Below are 22,792 nucleotides of genomic sequence, written 5' to 3' on the forward strand. Positions count from 1 at the left end.
AGTCAGTGACAAAAGGTCACCTCAGCTCTGTTGACTCCTAGTCCAGGGTTCTTTTGATTCTCTTTTATATAGCAAAGAAAAGATAGAGAGCATTATGAGTTCTAAAATGGATAATTTTGATTATATCCAATTTAAAAAGGCTTTGCACAAACAAAATCAATGCAGGCAAGTTAGAAAGGAAATAAAAAATGGGCTAGAATGTTTACAGTAAGTTTCTCTGATAAAACTTCATTTTCAAGTATATATAGCACCTGGAACTGAGGTGGAGGGAGGGTCTTCCTAATGGAGATAATAATAACAACCATCATAATGTAACAACAACACCATCAATAACAGCACTAGCAGTAATGATAAAGCTAGTAATTAAAATTTTGCAAAGTGTTTAGCCTATATTATCTCATGGATCTTTACAAGTTTGAGTTATGTGCTACTATTATCTGTATTGCACAGATAAAAACAACTGAGGCAGAAAGAGTTTAAATAACTTCCCCAGAGTCTCACAACTAGTAAATAGCTGAGGCAAGATTTGAATTTCAGTCTTTCTAGTCCTTGAGTTCAGAATTATATCCACTGTACTAGCTAACTGCCTTTACTCTGCTTTCTCCCTCTCTCTTGCAGAGTTATGTCATGCCCAGACCAGTGGAGGGCTCCATGAGGATTCATAGAAGATGCCCCGGGTCTTGGCGCCTCTGGTGCTCCTTCTGGTATGGCTCATGACAGTCGCCAGCAGCCCTCATGCCCTGAGGATTGGTAAGCTCTATTCAAGTTTCTCTGGGGGACAAGGAAGAAGAAGGGTAAAGGGATGGTGATGTCCATTGAGAGCTACCAATGAGGAAAAATAAGGCAGCATGGATCTTATCAGGAGAAGATATAAGACAAAAATAGTCTCACCTAAACAATCTGTGAATAGTATTCAGTAGCTCTCACTGCCCTTTGGTGCCATGTTAGATACTGTTCAGAAGTGAGTTTGATAGGTCTGCCTCTTGTCCTGATGGAGTTCATCATCTAGAACCAACCTGTGTTAAGCTGCCAGCTCCTACGATGCTAGGGACTGCTTATTCCTCTTTGCCCTGAAATGCCCAAGTCAGGGTCTGGCATATAAGGAACATCCAGTGATGGGCAAAATTGATTAAAAAAAATGTGAGGTGAGCAAACCATTCATATTCTGAAACTAGCCAGTAAAGGCATTAACATAGAAAGGGTGTGTTTGATGTGGAGAACAAAGGGAGTAGTCACTGGAGATTCCAAATCCAATTAGGGTTGGGATTGATGGATGAAGCCACCTGTCCTTTGATGAATCCAGGAAAGCTTTGTGATGGAGGTGGAATTTCCACAGACATTTGAATGAAATAGAAGAGGGAGCTGGGTGAATTTTGGTGAGAAAGGTGGAGAAAGTGCCTTTGCTCAAGAAAGAGGGATGGTTGTAGGTGGTGGTAGTGGTAGTGATGTGTCAGCTCTTAGTCTTCCTAAATTGATTTATGGGGGCATGAATGATACAATCATTTGGGCCAGCAGAACTCCCACTGATGTTTACCCAGCCACACTTATTTCCCTCCCCTACTTTCTGGTGTCATTCAAGCTAGATCTGGGGCAGAGTAAGGGTGCACAGGAGAGTAAGATCCCCAGCACTGCCAGCCCTGCCACAAGATATGTCAAGGAACACATGTCAGAGGCAGTTGTGGAAAGAGTCTGAACTTGCCTTTCTTACCTGGAAGTATTGATTCTCTGAAAATTTGTGCTGACAGTTTCCCTGAGTAAGAAACCTGGACAAGTGACCTGTTTATTTCCTATTCAATACTTTCCATATTCTTTTGCTTCCCTCTGGTTATAACTCCACATGCTTCCAAAAATAATAATAAAAAAGGAAAAAAATCAAATCATCCCACAGCTTCCCCCCACACCCTTCTTCTCCATTCATTTCGACTGAAACTTCAAAAACTAATTTAATTCTGTTTAGCAGCAATGCAAAACGCTTCATATCCTTAAGATGCTTAATTTATAAGATGCCTACAGTTATTCAGCATTTGCTCTGAGGTTTTTCTCCCCCGCCTCTAAATGAGTGGATGAAGCGGTAACCCATCAATTTCTATTTGTCGCTAATGTGAAGCGGAAAGGGATTCAGCTACAAATTGTCATGCTCAAGTATCTTGACTTTCCTGATGCTTGCCTTCCAGAAAGGAGGCAGTAAGTGGGACTGGCACTTCTTTTACTTTTACAATGGAGAACCCCATCCCCTAGCCATCTCTCCCTCTCTGGGTGACATTTGGCCAACATTCCTGGGGTTTAGGTTTAAGCATTAACTCTTTAAATTGACCTGGGATCAAAGCAGTCTTCTGGGTGATGTGTCCACATAAATCTGGTACCTTGTTGGGACAGGGAATCAATCCAGGAAGGAAAGGCCACAAACAAGGTTTCTATGTGAATACCAGTTTGGCTCTTTCCTTGGCTATTTTGGGATACAAGAGTTTTTTTTTAGATTCTTCTCATTCCAGAGGGAGAGGTACTAATTACGCAGACCCAGAGGGGAGCAGAGTAGAATTGTGGGGCTAGCACGGAAGAGAAGTAGGTCAAGAAAACACATGTGAATATGCTTAGTGGAAGGAAATCTTCCACATAGATGGACTTGAATAGCAATCAATGGCATCACCCTTTTTCTGGCTGCTAAGAGGATTGGGGAGAGGCTGACTCATTGCTCTTTCTCAAATTATACTTAACACCCCAACTCCTCACATTGTATTATTTTGATAATGTCTGCCCTCTCCTCAGCCTTCATAATGGATGATGGTCAAATTAGGGCTAGAAGAAAGACCCAGAAATAACAGAGGTAAATAAACATCTAGCTGAACTATCCCCCAGATCACCTTGTCTTGTCTTGTTTTAAAAATATGGATGTTTATAAAGAGATGACCATGTCAATTACCTAGACATGTGACACTGTTTTTCATTCATAAGAGGCATGAAATGGGAGATCTGGCCATATAATCTATCCAGTTTACAATCCCCCCCAATCCAAGTTTTATAGTTTGGGGTAAGAGAGGATAAATTTATTTATGGCTGGGAGTCATCCACATAAATCTCCTAACTTCCACTAATACATCAGTTCCCTTCAGTGATCTGTCTTTTTCATATGTCCTTTGATTTCATTCTGATACTTCTCTGTCCCTTATGAGTGATGGTCTGGGATATTAAGAATCTGATAATGTCTATCCCACAACCCCCCATCACATAAAGTGATTTTTGGTCAATAAGGTTCATTTAGCCACCTGGCATGGCACAGAAACGGCAAAATGAAGAGCCTGAAGCCCTTAACGGTATGAAGTATATGAAGAAAGGGTGTGTGTGTGGGGGGTGTGTGTGTACATGCACACATGCTGATGGTGGTGGGGTAGGGTTTTCAGAGAATAGTATAGTAGTAGTAGTAGTGGTCCTTGTCATCATCATCATTGTAAAGTGGCAGTAGTAACTAGCATTTATATAGCACTCTAAAATTTGTAAAGCACTTTATAATTATTATCTCATTGTGTCCTCACAACAACCCTGAGAAGTATTTACAGATAAATAAACTGAGGTAAACAGAGGTGAAGTGACTTGCTTAAGATTACATAGGTAGTAAATGTGTGAGGTAGACTTTGAACTGAGGTCAATCATTCAACATGTATTAAGCACTTATTATATTCCAGGTTTCTGTGTTAAACTCTAAGGATACAAAGGAAGTCAAAATTGGTGCTTTCAAGGAGTTCATAGGCTGATGAGGGAGACAACCTGCAAATAACTATGTAAAAACTATATCTATATCTATATCTATATCTATATCTATATATCTATATCTATATATATATTAAGTTGGAGATAGTCTCAGAGGGAAGGGACTAGGATCAATAAGGACTGGGAAAGGTTTCTTGAAGAAGATAACACTAGTTTATATTTGAAGGAAACCAGGAGGTTGGAGATGAGAAGGCTGAGGGATCCAGACACTGGAGACTGCCAGTGAAAATGTTAGAAGTTTTGTTTGAGGAATAGCAAGGAAGCCAGTATCATTGGGTCTTTGGAATACATGGAGGGGAGTAAGGTGTGAGAAGATTGGAAAGGTAAGAAAGGACCAAGTTCTGAAGGGTTCTAAAAGCCAAACAGAATTTTATATTTGATCATGGAAAGGATAGGGAGTCACTGGGGTTTATTGAATATGAAGATGACCAAGAAAAATCCATTTTATTAGGGGAATACTTAAGTTTAACTGGAATGTAGAGTTCGTCAAAGAGATTAGTATGAAGTAAAGGTGGTATTGGTAGGTGGAGGATAGGAGGGCTCTAAATGCCAATTTGAAATATTTTTATTTTTACCTAGAGGCAATAGAGAACCATTGAAGGTTTTTGAGAAAGGAAATACTATGGTCAAGTTGGTCAAACATTTTTGGTGAGCATGAAGAAGGATTGGAAAGGAAAGAGAAGGGAAGCAAGGAGACCAATTAACAAGTTATCACAGCAGCTTCTCCTCACTCACTTTTGATCACTTTATCTCCATCTTCTGGTGAGAAGAATAAAAATGTCTATAGTAATCTAACCCAGAATAGGGCAAGAATGGCTCTGCTCAATTTTGCTCAGTTTTGCTGGGAAGGTTTCTTCTCAAGTTTCTATGAGAGAGTTTCTTTCAGTGAGCCTCTTTCATTCCTAGAAAAGAGAATTGGGAAAGGAGTTATGCAAGCTGGCTTGGCATTTCATTCCAAGGAACCCCTGGCTACATAAATAACGATAATAGCTAACATGAATATAACACTTTATAGTTTACAAAGTGCTTTCCAGATTTCATAGTATTTGAGTTTTACAACCCTATGAGATGGTAGCTTAAGTATTATTATCTCTGTTTGAAGGAGAAACAAACAAACTCCAAAGAGGTAGGGTGAGTTGCTTAAGCAGTTGAGACTCAAATCCTCATATTCTGACTCCAAATATAATAAACTTTTAAAGAAAGGAGTATGTTAGTACTGTCTATGGAGGAAAAACTTGGTTTTCACAAAGGAAAAGAAGGTGAATTATTTTAACAAAAAGCTGATAAAGTTAACTTTGACTCCCAGAAAATTGTATGATTAATTATTAAAGAGATGGCATATGAGACTTTAGAAAAGGAAGTGGTAATCACTATTAATTATCATAGATCATCAAGCTCAAGTCATGCCATACTAACCTCATTTCCTCTTTTTAATAGTATTACTTGAGCAGTAGATGAAGGGAATTTTATAGACTTCATATGTCTGAATTTCAGTAAAACATTTGATAAAATCTTTCCTGATATCTTTATAGATAAATTAAAGAAATATGAACTGAATGGAAGTAGCACTGGGTGGATTTGGTAATGATTGAATGACTGGACCGCCAAAATGTCAGCATCCCACAACTTCTGATTGCACAAGTTCATAACCTCTGGCAAAGTGATGCTCAAATGTATACTAAATGGTTCAGAGCATGTTCAGGATTCAACTGTTGTTAACTCACTAATCTTTTGCATCATTACCACCCAGCTCTGATATATTCTGTGTCTCGTGAGTCTGCTAACTTGGAATAGAGCCCATGGAATGAGGTTTTCTCCATGACCATACATATAACACAAGAGACTTTGGGAATTCTCCTGAGATACACTGATGCTATAAGACTTATCTGCTCTCCTAACAGGATAAGAAGATATACAGGATAATGACCCTTTGAATAATTCTGGCCCAAAATCCTGCACTCTGTCTTCTTTTATTAGTTGGCTATAGGAATATTTAGATATGAATAGATTGGGTTTATTTAGCAAGGTTATTGGCTACAATTGATGCTTTCCTGCTCATAAATCAATTTTCTATTGAAAGTGTGATTTGTGCTTTTTGTGGTTCTAAGCATTAATGGAATAGAGGGGCCTGTCTTAATTATTGTTGTTAAAACATGGTGATTAATGGATTCATATGAACGTATAGGAGGCCCTCAGTGTGCTATGGTATGATTGGTTCTTTTTGTTTAAAATTAAAAATCAAGACTTGAATGAAGTTATGCTTATCAAGTTTGCAGATAATGCAGGGTTGTGAGAAGTAGATAACAGATTGACTGTTAGGATCGAGACACATCTGGACAGTCTAGAATGATATGATAAAATTGGATAATATGAAATTTAATCAAGTTGAATGTAAAGCTCTAAACTTGTATTCAAAAAATCAACTCCAAAAATACAAAGTGGAAAAAGCATTGTTAGAGAAAAGCTGGTATGAAAAAGGCGAGACAAGTTTTAGTGAAAAGCAAGCTAATATGAATTTTTTTAAAATATGTTTTATTCAATTGACAAAAATCTACTTTCTTTTTCTTCTACTTCTTTCTCCTCCTATTAAAAATACAAAACTTTTAACAAATGTACAATCATACAAAACAAATTTTTTCATTGCCCATGTCCAAAAAACTTAATATAAGTCAATTGTATGACATGACAAAGCTGATTAAAGGAGTGCTTGTTCTTCTGTCCCCTTCCACGGACAGAACATATTTGGAGTATTATGTTTAGTTTGGGTGCCTAATTTAGGAAAAACTATGACAAGATGAAAATAGTCTAAAGGAAGATAGGTAGGATGGTGAGGACCCTGGAGAACATTCCATGCAAATGTCAATTAAAGGTGGGGATGTTTAGTGTGAATAAGAAAAAACTTGGGATGAGAGGGAAGTGTGATAGCTATCTTCGAGTATTTAAGTCATCTCACATGGAAGCAGGATTTGACCAGTTTGACCTCAAAGAACTAAATTAGACTTAATGGGTAGAAGTTTTAGGGAGATAGTTTTTGCCTCAGAATAAGGCAAAATAACATTTTGGGATGACTAAAGATGAAACAGGGCTATTTCAGTTTGTAGTGGATTCTTTATCAAAGGAATTCTTCAAGAGGAGTCTGTATGATCACTTCTTGTTAATGTTTTAAAGTGAATTTCTATTTAAGTATAGGTTGGACCAGATGACCAAAGAGGTTCCTTTTCATCTATTATATTGCATAATTCTATGACACAATTGCCATATGCTGTGCTACAAAATAAATTCAATATAAATTAGAAATGCTGCTAGATTTGAGCCACAAACATTAAGGCACATGTATTTGTATGTATGTGTGTGCATTTCATGTAGTTGTATAGTATATTTCCATAAGTATTCTTCTATAGTTTTTCCATGGCTCTAAACATGGGATTTGGCTAAAATTAGGTTTCATTAACTTGGATAAACAGGCATGTGTTCCATCTTGGTTTTACAGGGACCCAGGCTTTGTTGGCTAGGAGTATTTGGATAGCAAGATGATGTAGACCAGCTGCCGGTCTTCCCAATAGCCCCTCTGTGCCTTGTTTGTGTGTGTTTCCTAGAATTGTACTGAATTATTGTTACTGATTTGTTTGTGGTGGGTAGGACTGGCCAGACACATTAAGTATACACTGATGGGGAAATGTAGCAGAAAACAACACAAAGCACAGTTTCATGCTGTTTGGATTTACCTCTGCATGCAATAACCTTCTTGTCAGGGAAGTCAGTTCTTTGGGGAGCAGGTGCTTTTCTGGCTTCCCTAAAGGTAGAAGCCACACATGTTAGCTGGCATGGTTGAAGTTCCCTTCATGTCTTTCTCGCCTAGTACCATGGACAGTACCAATCACTCACTTTTCATTTAGGATTCTTGGGCATGAATGTGACCTCCTACTTCATAAATTTTTGAATATTAGATTTTAAAAGGACTTTGAGACTATCCAATTCAAATTAGAAAATAGAAATCCACGGAAGCAAAATGATTTGCCAAGGCCACATAATTCACTAAGCAGAACCAGGACTAGGACCTTCATCTCTTTAATCTCAATCCTATGTTCTTTACACTTTTTTTCTTCTCTAGTGAGTCCTCTTTAAGACAGTCATGGAAATTATTTATTAAGCTTCAAATTCCCATCTGAATGTCAATAGCCTCTTTTCTCTCTCTTCATTTTGCTCTGTTTTCAGGGAAAAAAACGAAGACAACCAAGCATGAACTCACCCCAAATTTACAGCAAATGGGGAGAAAGACATTTAGAACTCCTTGTGCTATCTTTTGCAGTACCTCTTTTGTCCGCTGAAGAGCTCAACAGCATCAGGCTTTTTCAAGGCTTCTTCTTGGCTTCTCTCCAGTCAGGTGTTTTAAGAGCTTCTCCAAACTGATTAATACTTGGAAACACCAAGAACAAGCTCAGCTGAGATGCACTGCAAGCTGTACTGCAATTACCTTCTGTCATCCCTCTACTTTCTTCCTCTACTGTATGCTTATCTACTGTATGCATTTTGTCTCTGTTCTGATTCTTCCTTAGCCATGTAACTTGCTTGCACTTCTTCATTCCCTCCCAAACAAGAACTACATTGCCTGTAGTACCCTCCCTCCAATTTGATGCCACAAGGTTTGGATCACCCCTCAGTCACAGGGAAATCAACTTTTTCAACCCTTTAGTAAAGGTTTGGAAATCTAAGGATTGGGACAAACCCTTCTTCTCTTTTCCCTTCCTTGTCCTCTCCTTCCTCCCCCTCTCCCATTCTTATAAGCCATGTGCCTATATCATCTTACATATCCTATTCAAAATCTTCATCTTTTCTTGACTTAAACTACTTTCCCTGGCTTTCATTTCCTGCTCCCTCCTCCTATATGTCTTCCTGAACCTCTTCTTGATTTTGGCAATATTCTTTCTCAAGTTGTTTCTGTTTTTTTCCTCCTTTTCTTTCTTTTCTACTTCTTTATCCTCCTTATCTTCCTTTTTTCCCTTTCTCTCTCTCTTTCTCCTTATACAATTTTATTCAAGTTCTTCTCTCCTAGTTTGTCTAACACAAGCACAATTCTTACCAGAAATTCTGTCCCTCCTACTTATATAATTTCTACTGCTGGGGATTTTTTCCTTCCTTTTCTCACTCCCTCAACATTTCTTCTTGTTGAAACCCCTTCTTCAAAATCCAACTCAGCTGCCATCTCCACCATGAAACTTTCCCCTATTTAGTTCTCTTCCCTGCTTCCTCTCTCCCCTTCCTTCTCCCTATCCTTCTCTCTCTCTCTCTTCCTCCCTTCTTTTTCCATTTCTTTTTTAGCCTCTTTGACTGAAGTTTCAATTCTGGATATCTGGGAGCCATCAACAGAAACAGGGAAGTTGGAGGACGAAAGAGACATTAGTGGCAAACATGAGTTAAGTTTGGTATAGCTTGAGTTTCAGGTGTTGGGTAAAGTAGCATCCAGGTGGAGGTGTTTAGCAGGCATTTGAAGATATGAGTGACTCAGGGAGAGGTCTTGGTAGATAAGGTTTGGAAGTCCTTGGCACAGATGTGATCATTGAAGCTATGGTAGTGGGTGAAATTACCGAGTGAATACATGGATAAAAAGGAAAAGAAATAAAAATAATAATATGATAACAATTCATCGTCATCATCATCATTATCATCACCTCTGTGCTCTTTGCCACATTTTCCGATCAAGTAGATTTAACATGCCTGGCCACCCCTAATCAAAACAAAAAAGGAAAGAAAAATAACTACTAAATAGTTTAAATACAGTAAATAGATTGTATACATCAATAGACCATTTACCCCTTCCATATGAATAGGGCTTTCTGGTAGGATACACCTCTTCTTCACTAACTTATGCCTTTTTGCCCTATTTAAAAGCCTGCTTTTAAATCTTGCCTTCCTGAAGCCTTCCTTTACTGTTTATAGCTGGTTCTGCACCATCAACATCCTGTTTCCATCCACAGTTTATTCTAAAACTTAGCATTGATGATCAGGGTCCATCTCTTGCCCATTTGGAACAAAAAATGAATAAAATCTCCAAGGATCAAAGCAGAATCTCTCTATAAAAGTCTATGAATAGAAGGATACTATCCTGGGCTTTGTGACTTCAGTGTCATAGGGATCACAGGATTTTTAATGAGTAGGGACCAGTTCATCTAACTCCCTCTTTTTACATATGAGGAAATTGAGATTAGTAGATGTCAAGTGATTTGGTCAAAGATACACTAGTAGCAAGTACCAGAACTAAGTCTTGAACCTTACTCTCCTAGCCTATTTTATCCCTTGCTCTGACTTTATGCTGGGAGGGCTGTCGCTTTTTATGTCTGGAGCAAACAGGTGATATTCCAGAAAAGGCTGGAAGTAGGGGGAAGGGATGCTGCCGCTGCCAAGAATGCTCATAAATTTCTCCCAATGGCAGGGATCTAGCGACATGAGACTTTGAGCTTCCAGCTCACAGATGAAAGAACACGGATTTTCCCTGGGATGACAGTTAAGGAAAGCAAACAGCCCCAGGGGCTTTAGCAAAAAGTCCTATTAAAAAAACATACCAAAGGGGAACCCAGTATGAGCTTCCCTCTGAGCAGAACTTGGTTGAGCTCTATCGAGGCCCACTGCCAACTGGCCTTGCCAGTGGGAGCTAAGGACTAGAGGTATGGGGATGCTCCCAAGGACAATATTAATGAATTCTTTTTGCACTTCTTGGAACTGTGGGGGTTTCTATAATAAATGGAGCTTTGTGTAAAAATGATGATTGAATATTAGCTTCCCCAAAGAAGCCAATTTGGAAAACCAAAGCTCTGGAAGAATTAAGATTGTTAAATGGAAATGTCTAGTCAGTGAGATGGAATAGAGCGCAAATGGCTGAAATTATTTATTGATTACCCCCATAAAAGCTTTCCCTTTATTTAATAAACTATTTTTCAAATTGTTACAGAGATATTCTCCCAGAGGGGAAGATTAGTCCTGAAAGGGGTTTCAAAGATTCAGAGACTGTTGTTTCATCCTTGCTAAGAAGGAAACTCACTACCAGCAGTCATTGTGTCAGTCTGAATGTGGATTAAAAGATTTAGAGCAGGAGAGGACCTTAGAGAGCAACTCTTTCAACCCATTCATTTTATAGGAAACTGAGAACCAAATAACCTGGTGATTCGCTCTGGACCATCCTTCACTCTGCTTTCAAAGTGATATTCCATAAGTGAAGGTCTAATCATGTCACTCTCTACCCCTTACTTAGTAAACTTTAATGGTTCCCTATCATCTCCATGATCAAACATAAACTATTTGGCATTTAAAGCCCTTCATCACCTGCCTTTTATCTTTCTTGTCTTTCCAATCTCTCCTTCCAATATTTTGTGATATAGTATAGTATTTTGTGATATAGCATAGTATTTTGTGAGTATAGTATAGTATTTGTGATATAGAAATGTGATATAGAAGAAGGCTGTTTCCTTCCCTGACTTCAGGTATTTTCATTTTTATTGGCTAGCCCCCATATTTGAAATGCTGTCCTTCCTTATTTCTGCTTCCTGGATCCCCTAGTTTCCTTCATGTTTCAGTTAAAATTCTACTTTCTAAGGGAAAAAGATCCACATGTGCAAAAATGTTTGTAGCACCTTTTATTGTTCCAAGGAACAAACTGAGTGGATTCCCATCAGCTGGAGAATGGCTGAATAAGTTATGGTATATGAACATTATAGAATATTATTATTCTATAAGAAACGATCAACAGAGTGATTTTAGAGAGGCCTGGAGAGACTTACATGAATTGATGCTAAGTGAAGTGAACAGAACCAAGAGAACATAGTACACAGTAACAAAGAGATTATACAGTGATCAATTCTGATGGATGTGGATCAGGCCAGTTTCAGTAGACTTATAATGGAGAGAGCCATCTGCATTCAGAAAGAGGACTACGGGGAGTATGTGTGGATCACAACATAGTAGTTTCATCTTTTGTTGTTGTTTGCTTTTTTTTTTCCTTTCTCATTTTTTCCTTTTTGATTTGATTTTTCTTGTGCAGCATGGTAATTGTGGAAATATATACATAAGAATTTCTCATGTTTAACATGTATTGGATTGCTTGGCATCTAGGGAAGGGGATAGAGAAGGGAGGAAGAAAAAAATTTTTGAAATACAAGGTTTTACAAGGGTGAATGTTGAAAATTATCTATGGATGTGTTTTGAAAATACAAAGCTTTATTTTTGTAAAAAAAAATTTACTTTCTATGGAATGCTATTCCTGATCTTCCTTAATTCTAGTACCTTCTTTCTTTGGGTTATTTCCAGTTTATTCTATATAAAGCTTGTTCATACATAGTTGTTAGTATGTTGTCGCTCCCATTAGACTGCGAGCTTCTTGAGAACAAAGATTTTTTTTTACCTTTCTTTGTATCTCCAGCTATTCAGAGACTGACTTAATAATGGCTAGAAAAAAAGCAGAGTCAAGATTTAAACCTGAGTCTTCTTATTTTAATTTTAAGTGGAAGTAAGCCTTCTACTGAAGATATTTTGTTTATTCCCCTCCTGGTTCTGTCACTGAGATGTCAGAGAGATTTGCCCTTTTAGAAGGAAAGGTAAATGGGAGCAGCTCTAGAAACTTTAGAGTGGCAGGCCAGCTCTAGAAACTCATTAATCTGGAAAATCACTGGGAGAATACAATTTCACACTCAGCTACCAACTATGAAGGATGAGTTTCATATGACAGGCCAGGAAATGTTCCCATACCATTCAGCTGTGTGATATAATGGACATGGCATGGTAGAAAGAATACTGGATTTGGAGTCTGAGAATGCTAGTTCAAATCCCACCTTTAACACTTATTCCATCTGTGACCTTGTGTCAGTTTCCTCATTTGTAAAAATGAGGAGGTTAAACTAGAGATATAGCTTCTAAGGTCCTTTCTAACTGGGAATCTATGACTTTGTCTTGAGTTTTAGTCCTGGTTTTGCCACTGTGGCTTTTGTTGACTGCCTTTCCAGATCCTTGCTTCCCTGCCCCCGATCCCACTTCTCAATCCAGACTCCTAGTTCCCTTCCTCAATTAATTGGTATTTAATTCTGTCCATATATATGTGTGTATTTTATATATTTACATATGTGTATATGTCATTTTCTCATAACTCTATTTTCTTTGAGGCAAAAACTGTTTTATTTTTTGATCCTGAGTACCTAGAACAGTTCCTGGTATATAGCAGATGTTTAATAAATACCTTTTAATTAAAATTTTTATTTAACATATCGGAAGCTCAGTTTCTTCCTCTGTAAAGTGAGGGTGGGGCAGAAAACTAGGAGCAAGTGACAGACTTTAATGGAAACAGATTTCAATGGGGAGGAACGTCTCTAAGGCTCTCCTCACTCCCTTTTACTGGATTTCCAATCAATCAATAAACATTTGTCAAGCACTTACTATATTCCAGATACTGTGCTAAGTCCTAGGCATAGAAAAAGAGACAAAATGCAGTTGCTGCTTTCAAGGAACTTATAATCTAATGGGAGAGAGAGCATACAAAGAAATATAGGCAAAGCAAGCTACATACAGGTTAAATAGAAAATAATTAACAGAGGGAAGGCACTGGAATCAAGAGGGGGTAGGAAAGGCTCCCTGTAGAAGGTGGGATTTTAATTGAGATTTAAAGTAATTCAGGGCAAGCAATAGTGAGAGGGCAAGAAGATCATTCTAGGCATGGGGGAACCCAGAGAGAATGCTAGGGACTACGAGATGACATATTTTATTCATAGAACAGAAAAGAGGGGTTAGTATCACTGGACTGAAAAATGCATTTGCAGTAACTAGAGATGAGGACCTGAACTAGAATGGTGACAATATCAGAGGAGAGAAGGGAGCTTATTAGAAAGATCCATGAAGGTGAAAACTTCATAGAGATAGAGGTGAAACTAACAGGGATTGCCGACAGCTTGGATATGGAGGCAGGGGCAAGAGATAGTGTGGAATCCAGAATGACTCCTAACTGTAAGCCTGAGGGACTGGGAAGGTGGCGTTACCCTCTAAAGTAATAGGGAAGGTAGGATGGAGCAGGTTTTAAGGGGAAAGAGAATACGTTCCATTTTGGACCTGCTGAATTTAAGACGTCTGTGGGAGATTCAGTTCAAGATTCTGAAAGGCAGTTGGGGATGCCAGACTGGAGGTCAGCAGAGAGATCAGAGAAAGATAGGTAGCTATTTCAAGCAGAGGCTCGAAGGTCACAAGCTCAGGTAGGAACTAGATTTGATGATTCGTCATTGTTTAATAGTAATGACAAGAACAACTTCTATTTCTGTAACCCTTTATAGTTTGCAAAGCTTTTCATCATGATAATCCTGGGAGGCGAGGTGAGTTTTGTGGTGTTCAGCACAAATTTAGGGGGTTTTTTATCCCCATTTTATATATAGGGAAAATGAGGCCCAAAGTAATGAAGGGCCTTGCCCATAGTCAAACAGCTAATAAATGAAAGCCAGTTTTCAAACCCAGGTCTTCTTATTCTGAGTCTGAAGCTCTTGGCAATCCCCAAGTAGCTTTTCTGGGATCTCTAAGGTTCCCTGTAGTCAGTCAATCAGTAAGAATGTATTAGGTGCTTATTATGTATCAGGAATTATGCTTAGTGTTAATGATTAAATTTTTTTAAAAAGGTAAACTAGTCGCTGACCTCCAAAAAACTCATGTTGAAATAAGAGAAACAACATGCAAACAATACTCATATAGGATATATCCAGAGTAAATGGAAGGTAATTTCAATTCTATTATTCTATAAATATTAAGTTCAGGACATTCCTATTTCCTCCTTCTTCAAAAAAAAAAGCCTAATGTTAGGTCCTAGAGCAGGGCTCTGATAAAGAAAGAGGTAATCAGGAGCCACCCTGAGTTTCTTCAAGATTATAGCTTTTTAAAATATTAAATGCTCTTGGATAGGGCGAGCAAATATAATAAAGATGACAATATTACCTAAACTAATCTATTTATTTAGCGCTATACCAATCAGACTCCCAAAAAAACTATTTTAATGACCTAGAAAAAATAACAACAAAATTCATATGGAAAAACAAAAGGTCAAGAATTTCAAGGGAATTAATGAAAAAAAAAATCAAATGAAGGTGGCTTAGCTGTACCAGATCTAAAATTATATTATAGAGCAGCAGTTACCAAAACCATTTGGTATTGGCTAAGGAATAGATTAGTTGATCAGTGGAATAGGTTAGGTTCAAGGGATAAAACAATCAACAAATATAGCAACCTAGTTTTTGACAAACCCAAAGACCCCAGCTTTTGGGATAAGAACTTACTGTTTGATAAAATTGCTGGGAAAATTGGAAACTAATATGGCAGAAACTAGGCATTGATCCACACTTAACACCGTATACCAAGATAAGGTCAAAATGGGTTCATGACTTAGGCATAAAGAATGAAATTATTAATAAATTAGAGGAACACAGGATAGTTTACCTCTCAGACCTGTGGAAGGGGAAGGACTTTATGACCAAAGCAGAACTAGAGATCATTACTGATCACAAAATAGAAAATTTCGATTATACCAAACTGAAAAGTTTTTGTACAAACAAAACTAATGCAGACAAGATTAGAAGGGAAGCAATAAACTGGGAAAATATTTTTACAGTCAAAGGTTCTGATAAAGGCCTCATTTCCAAAATATATAGAGAATTAACTCTAATTTATAAAAAATCAAGCCATTCTCCAATTGAAAAATGGTCAAAGGATATGAACAGACAATTCTCAGATGAAGAAATTGAAACTATTTCTAGTCATATGAAAAGATGCTCCAAGTCATTATTAATCAGAGAAATGCAAATTAAGACAACTCTAAGATACCACTACACACCTGTCAGATTGGCTAAGATGACAGGAAAAAATAATGATGATTGTTGGAGGGGATGTGGGAAAACTGGGACATTGATGCATTGTTGGTGGAGTTGTGAACGAATCCAACCATTTTGGAGAGTAGTTTGGAACTATGCTCAAAAAGTTATCAAACTGTGCATACCCTTTGATCCAGCAGTGTTACTACTGGGATTATATCCCAAAGAGATTATAAAGAAGGGAAAGGGACCTGTATGTGCACGAATGTTTGTGGCAGCCCTTTTTGTAGTGGCTAGAAACTGGAAACTGAATGGATGTCCATCAGTTGGAGAATGGCTGAATAAATTGTGGTATATGAATATTATGGAATATTACTGTTCTGTAAGAAATGACCAACAGGATGATTTCAGAAAGGCCTGGAGAGACTTACACGAACTGATGCTGAGTGAAATGAGCAGGACCAGGAGATCATTATATACTTCAACAACAATACTATATGATGACCAGTTCTGATGGACCAGGCCATCCTCAGCAACGAGATCAACCAAATCATTTCTAATGGAGCAGTAATGAACTGAACTAGCTATGCCCAGAAAAAGAACTCTGGGAGATGACTAAAAACCATTACATTGAATTCCCAATCCCTATATGTATGCCCACCTGCATTTTTGATTTCCTTCACAAGCTAATTGTACAATATTTCAAAGTCTGATTCTTTTTGTACAGCAAAATAACATTTTGGTCATGTATACTTATTGTGTATCTAATTTATATTTTAATGTATTTAACATCTATTGGTCATCCTGCCATCTAGGGGAGGGGGTGGGGGGGTAAGAGGTGAAAAACTGGAACAAGAGGTTTGGCAATAGTTAATGCTGTAAAGTTACCCATGCATATAACCTGTAAATAAAAGGCTATTAAAAAAATAAAAATAAAAAGATAAAAAAAAATTATAGCTTTTTACTAGGGTCAACAGAGGGCAGCAGCAGCTCAGTTGGGCAGCTGATGAATTCATCATTTGCAAATCAAGTATAGGGCACACCTCTCAGAGTGGCTAAAACAAGAAAAGATAATGATGAATGTTGGAGGGGATGTAGGAAAACTGGGACACATATATTGTTGGTGGAGTTGTGAACTAATGCAACCATTCTGGAGAACAGTTTGAAACTATGCTCAAAAAGTTATCAAACTGTGCATACCCTTTGATCCAGCAATGTTTCTATTGGGCTTATATCCCAAAGAGATCATAAAGGAGGGAAAGGTGGAAAGGGACCTGTATATGCAAAAATGTTTGTGGCAGCCCTCTTTGTAGTGGCAAGAAACTGGAAACTGAGTGGATGCCTATCAATTAGAGAATGGCTGAATAAATTGTGGTATATGAATATTATGGAATATTATTGTTCTGTAAGAAATGACCAGTAGGATATTTCAGAAAGACCTGGAGAGACTTACATGAACTGATGCTCAGTGAAATGAGCAGGACCAGGAGATCATTGTAAATGCCAGTAGCAAGATTATATGATGATCAATTCTGATGGACGTGGCTCTCTTCAGTAATGAGATGATCCAGGCCAGTTCCTGTGATCTTGTGATAGAGAGAGTGATCTGCATCTAGAGAGAGGACAATGGGAACTGAGTATGGATCACAGTATAGCATTTTCATGATTTTTGTTGATGTTTGCTTTCACTTTGTTATCTTTCTCATTTTTTTTCCTTTTGCATCTGATTTTACTTGGTTACCATGATAATTGTAGAACTATGTATAGAAGAACTGTACATGTTTAACATATCGGATTACTTTCTGCCTAAGGGAGAGGTGAAAGGAAAGAAGGAAAAAAATTTGAACACATGATTATCTATACATATGTTTTAAAAAATAAAAAGTTTTAGTAAAGAAATGAAGTATAGGGCATACTAGAAGGATGGAACAGTCCATAATGCACAGGGAATTCAGCACATGTAGGGAGCAAAAGAACACTAAGTAGTAGGAAAGGCAAGAGCCAATCTGAGAAACAAGTCAAGTCAACAAAGTAGGATTGGCATAAGTCAGATCTTGGAATGGAAGAACAAGCTGGGGTTAGAATGTTGGCAAACACAGGCACCTAATCTGGCTGCAGTGATGGAAGCAAATCATATGCAATCAGGTCTCCATTGGAAACTCTTGAGACAGGCTTTTTTGACAGCCATGACAGCCTAATGTTCTTAAATGGCCAGAAGCCTGTGGGACTCAAGGGTCTAGTATGATTTTTCATGGACCACTAGGAAATGAGCCATATGAGGGCAACGTGGCACTAGTCAAAATTGTGCCTCCTTGGGAGAAACCACTGGGATGAGGCTATGGAAGGGGAAATATTTTGTCAGATTGATTTAGTAACCTGGCCATTTATTATATGTTGGTATCTCAAAATGATGCATGATGAGGCAGTGTTACCTGAGTCTGCATCCCACAGATCCTCTCTGGGACTGGCTTTAAAGGATATAGTCATTTATGGCCACAATAGAAGGTAGAGAGGGGGAAAACTTAAGACCTAGAGAATAAAGTTTTCCCTTAAGTCTTAGGTCTTTTGTCCCCAGTCTTTTGATCTCTGTCCATGGCAACTTCTAGGAGAGGAAGGATAAAGCCACAATGACAGTTTCTATTTATAAAACCCTCTGAGGTTACAAAGTACTTTACACAAACTTTCCTGTTTCATTATAATTTATGCAAGTATGATTACCTGTCTTTGAGGTTTTAGATGATTAAGCTGAGACCCAGAGAGATAATGGAACTTGCCCAAATTCACACCCCTAGTTAGTAGCAAAGTCAGGACTCAGATCCATGTCTTCTCTCTACAGTAGCATTTCTCAAATAAGTTCCTCAGAATACTGGGCTTCCGTTAGTTATTTCCAGAGGTGGGTTCTCCGAGGACAAGAGCTGCAGAGAGCAAACCCTCCCACTTGGCTACACATCCCTCCTGCCTCCTGTATGATCCTGCAGGTACTGGTTGCATGCAGATCTATCTGAATCTTATCTTACTTGACTGCAATGTATATGCTCCAGCTTATGTGAAACATCATCTGAGACTGGTGCAATCGATTATGTGATCAAAAGTTGGCTCAGTCTAGAAATATTTATTGAATATATCCAATATTATAGCACATCTTATCAAACATCTGCCTGCTTCAGCAGTCCATTTACATGATTATTATTTTTACTTTTCTGGGAAATATTTTCTCTCATTGCCATTCTGGAGAATTTGGCTTTAAAGAGGCAGGGAAGGGGTAGCTAGGTGTGCAGTGGTTAGGGCACCAGCTCTGAAGTCAGGAGGACCTCAGTTCAAATCTGACCTCAGACACTTAACACTTCCTAGCTGTGTGACCCTGGACAAGTCACTTAACCCCAACTGCCTCAGCAAAAAAAAAAAAAAATTAAAAAAGAGGGAGGGAAGCAAAAGTGTTAATATGACGAGGACTACCTCAAGTAGAGCATAAGCTACTAGAGGGTAGGGACTGGTTTTGCACTGTCTTTGTAGCCTCATCACCTAACATGATCCCATGCTTCTAACAGGCATTTAATAAATGTCTGTTGAATTCAACTGAATGAACAAACATCTCAAAGCTAATTTGAAATGAAAATGTAATGATAGCTCTCTCCAATTTGGGTTTACTCTTCCTGATCCTGCAGCACCCAGTGGGGTATATTACCATGCCATGATTTCATTACAAAGGTATTTACCAACACAAGAAAGCAAATATATGAGAAAATTTCTTGAATTTTTTAAGGGGAAAACGATAAGCAAAAGCAATCCCCCAAATCCTATCTTATGTAAATAAGGGAAAAAATGAAAAATATTATCAGTCTATAGGATTTTATCCAATCCAATATTGTTTCTAATTATAAAACACTTATTGGTAGCAAACAATTATATCTTTCCTATTAAGTTGTTTGTGATGTCATTAAATGTAGAATAGAATGTATCTGAAAATATTTGATTAAAATTAGCCTTATGTTATTAGGAACCATTAGTAATAAGGTTTCTACCACCACCAAAACGTCTGAATACTGCACCCTCCTCTTATTTGAAGAGGCAACCCAATAATAATATTTAACTATTGAGTAAATAATTGAGGCATAGTGGTATGATGGAAATAATATTAGACCTGATCACAGCAGACACATGTATTTTTCTAATCCTTTCCTTGGTCTGTTAGATCAGTTTTGCTATGGCCCAGACACCATGTTCTCAGCAATCTGTCTCTATCTTTCCTTAAAGGATGTAATCATAGAGGGTCTTGTTATATGTTATTTTGAATATAAATGAAAGATTGGTCCATAGTATCATAGAGATTTCAGAGGCTGTCTAGTCTAACCCTCTCTTTTGAAAACTGAGGTCCAGACAGAAATTACAACACAAGATCACATGCATAGGAAGTGCCAGAGACAGCATCTGAAACCAGCTCTTTTGAGTTCTAAGTAGAATTCTTCTAGTATATCAGGGGAGGTTGGCTAGAATAGTGGAGAAAGGATCAGATTTGGAATCAGGAGACCAGGGGTTGCCTCCTGGTTCTGATACTTACTATGTAACCATAGATGAGTCATTTTATTTCTGAGCCTTATTTTCTTCCCAGCTGTAAATTTGGAACAATAACACTTTGTACTGTGAATTGAGAGGCACAGAATATAGTTTATAGTATAATGGATAGATAGCTTTGGAGTTAGGATGACTTGGACTCAAGTATACCTCTGACATATTCTGGCTCTATGATCATGGTCAGAATTAAGTCATCTAACCTCTGAAAATACCAGGTAACTCTCTAAGACTAGCAATGGATCCGCAATGACAGAGAGAATTATTTACACAGCCAAAATTATAAGTCTAAACAAAATGAAAACGGTCAGTTATTATAATTGCCTGTACCAGAAATTTGTTGTTGTGTGGAGTACCTTTCATATATGTTAAAATGGAGGTGGATAATAAAGACAGCTATTGATATTTCCTTCCAAAAATCATTGCTTTCTGTGACTAATCCCAGAGCTGGCTATTCCGGCCTTCTTTTAGCTAATTAATTCTTGATTCAAGAGGAAGAGAGGGCTGAAAGGTCAAGGAACAGATCCTAAGAGTCCTATTCCTTAAAAGACACCAAAAAAACTCTTCAGCATAGCCACCAATGTCCTCACCATTCCCAAAGGGTTTTCCCCTTTCTAACACGTTAGAGAGATAAATTAACTAAAAAACATTCCTTGGGAGTCATACAGACTACACCTTTAGGCTAAAAATAAATGCTGAGCCCAAACAGCCCTGGAGGGACTATCCTGCACTCAGATTTTATTTATAGCCACTTATTTATTAGATTCCAAATGATGTTTAACCAGGAATCATATGGCAGTGATCTTTGATTGCTTGTGTGGCTAATGGCTGAACATATATTATTATAGCTGTTTATTCAACTCCGTTAAGTGTTCTTGGCACTTCATATTCAAACAGGTATTGGGCAGGAGAGAAGAGCCAGCAGAATTATTTATTGCTCCGGTGACCCATAAGGACCAACAAAGCCTAGTACTACTCCTCTTATTCCCAGAAAATATAAAATCTGGAGCTGGAAGGGACAACAAAATTCATTCAAACCCCTCATCCTTTTTGTGGAAGAGAAAATTGACACTCACAGAGCATGTGTGAGCTGTCCAAGGTCACATAGCTAATAAGTGACAAAAATTCAATTTGAATCTAAGGAGACATCTTGGTACAGTGGAAAAAGTTGCTAGGTTTAGAACAGAGTATATGGGTTCAAAATCTGAGCTTTTACCATACATAAATTTTTCTGGACTTCAGTTTCTTTGCCTACAAAATGAATGGTTTGGTCTTGATAATCTTTAAAGTCCCTCCAAACATAAATATTATAACTATGTACTCTTAAGCTCATCACCTTCATACCTTGTGACCTTAGGAAACCACTTAAGTTCTTTTGGTCTCAGTGACTTGATCTATAAAATGAGCTGGAACTAAATAAGCTGCTTTCAAAACTCTAAATCTGTGACCCAATACAGTGTCATTCATTCATTCATTCGTTCATTCTACTCCACCATTTTCGTTGTTGGTTTAACCAAGTAAGGGGAAATACAAAGAAATAACCCCAGGTTGCAATAGTGTCCCTGAATTCCACTTTTTTTCTGCATGCAGATCCATGTCTTTCATGACCAAGTACTTCTGCTGTGAGATATAATTGTTGATGGAATAATTAGAGAACTAGAGATCCTCATCCTTGTTGTCTAAGGAAAGAATATGTCCTTAAGAGCTCAGTATTTCTCCAGATTCTAGAATTGACTTTTAGAACTTACTTCAGAGTAGGATCACCTTGTGGTTTTTAAAGACTCTCAGAGATATGATTGAACTTTAGCCAGTGAATCAATTACCTATATTCAATAACCAATGCTTTATAATGTTATCAGGTTATTCATATTCAGGAAAACTCAATTTTATCAATTTTATCACAGACTGCCTTAATTTATGTCCATTACAAAAGAGAATTCAATCAGATTGTGTCTGGAGTTGCTTTTGAGTGCTAGCTTCTTCCTATCTGGACTTAGCTTTCCATTATCCTAAGGTTGAATGAACAGGCTCCAGGCCAACACTGTACTAAGCACTGCAAAAGCAAAACTGAAACATAAGCTGTCCTCAAGGAGCTTGCTTTCCTTTATGGAAATGGTACCCAGGAGGGGAGTTCTCTGGTAGAGTCACTTGTGAGTTAATGTCAATTGAAGTAGAACTTTTCCAGGTGGTGAGTCAAGACTCTTCCCTCCTCCTCACCAGGAACAATGTTGATATTGATACTGAGCCAAGAGCAAGAATCAGAAAGAGAAGAAGGGGATTGTACTAAGCAGGAATCAGGGTAAATGACAAAAGTGACTGAGGTAGATGGCTAAATGAAAAGCATAATCTTGTCTGATGGCATGGGGTGACTAGAGAGTTGAGTTTTCATTCAGTCACTCAACAATCAAGACATCTTGGCCCAGAATTCTAAAGCTGAGTAGATTAATATCCTCAGCCCCCTCCAGGAAAGGATGACATTTGTTCTGGCTTTCAGAAGTATGGATCCAGGTGTGGAAAGAAGCTCATCAGAAGCAGGGCAAATGATGACAAGATGGTTGGCAAGGCCTGCTGGATGGAATCAACCCAATTAGGTTCAAGGTGGGAGTGGAGAATGTACTAAAGGAAGCAGCATTTGCTGG

At 38.0% G+C, this 22,792-nt stretch overlaps 1 protein-coding gene across 3 annotated transcripts in view; it reads left to right on the plus strand.

The window, feature by feature from the left end:
• The window catches only part of GRIK4 (glutamate ionotropic receptor kainate type subunit 4), a 670,650-nt gene that overhangs the window by 247,314 nt on the left and 400,544 nt on the right, over positions 1–22,792 (plus strand). For all 3 annotated transcript variants that reach the window (XM_031960162.1, XM_031960161.1, XM_031960163.1), the window contains one exon: positions 619–750. In XM_031960162.1, the coding sequence (XP_031816022.1) occupies positions 669–750 (82 nt within the window). In that variant the 5' untranslated portion in view covers positions 619–668. The remainder of the gene's footprint in view (positions 1–618; positions 751–22,792) is intronic.

The sequence above is a fragment of the Sarcophilus harrisii genome, chromosome 3, assembly GCF_902635505.1.
Source record: "Sarcophilus harrisii chromosome 3, mSarHar1.11, whole genome shotgun sequence".
Lineage (NCBI taxonomy): Eukaryota > Metazoa > Chordata > Mammalia > Dasyuromorphia > Dasyuridae > Sarcophilus > Sarcophilus harrisii.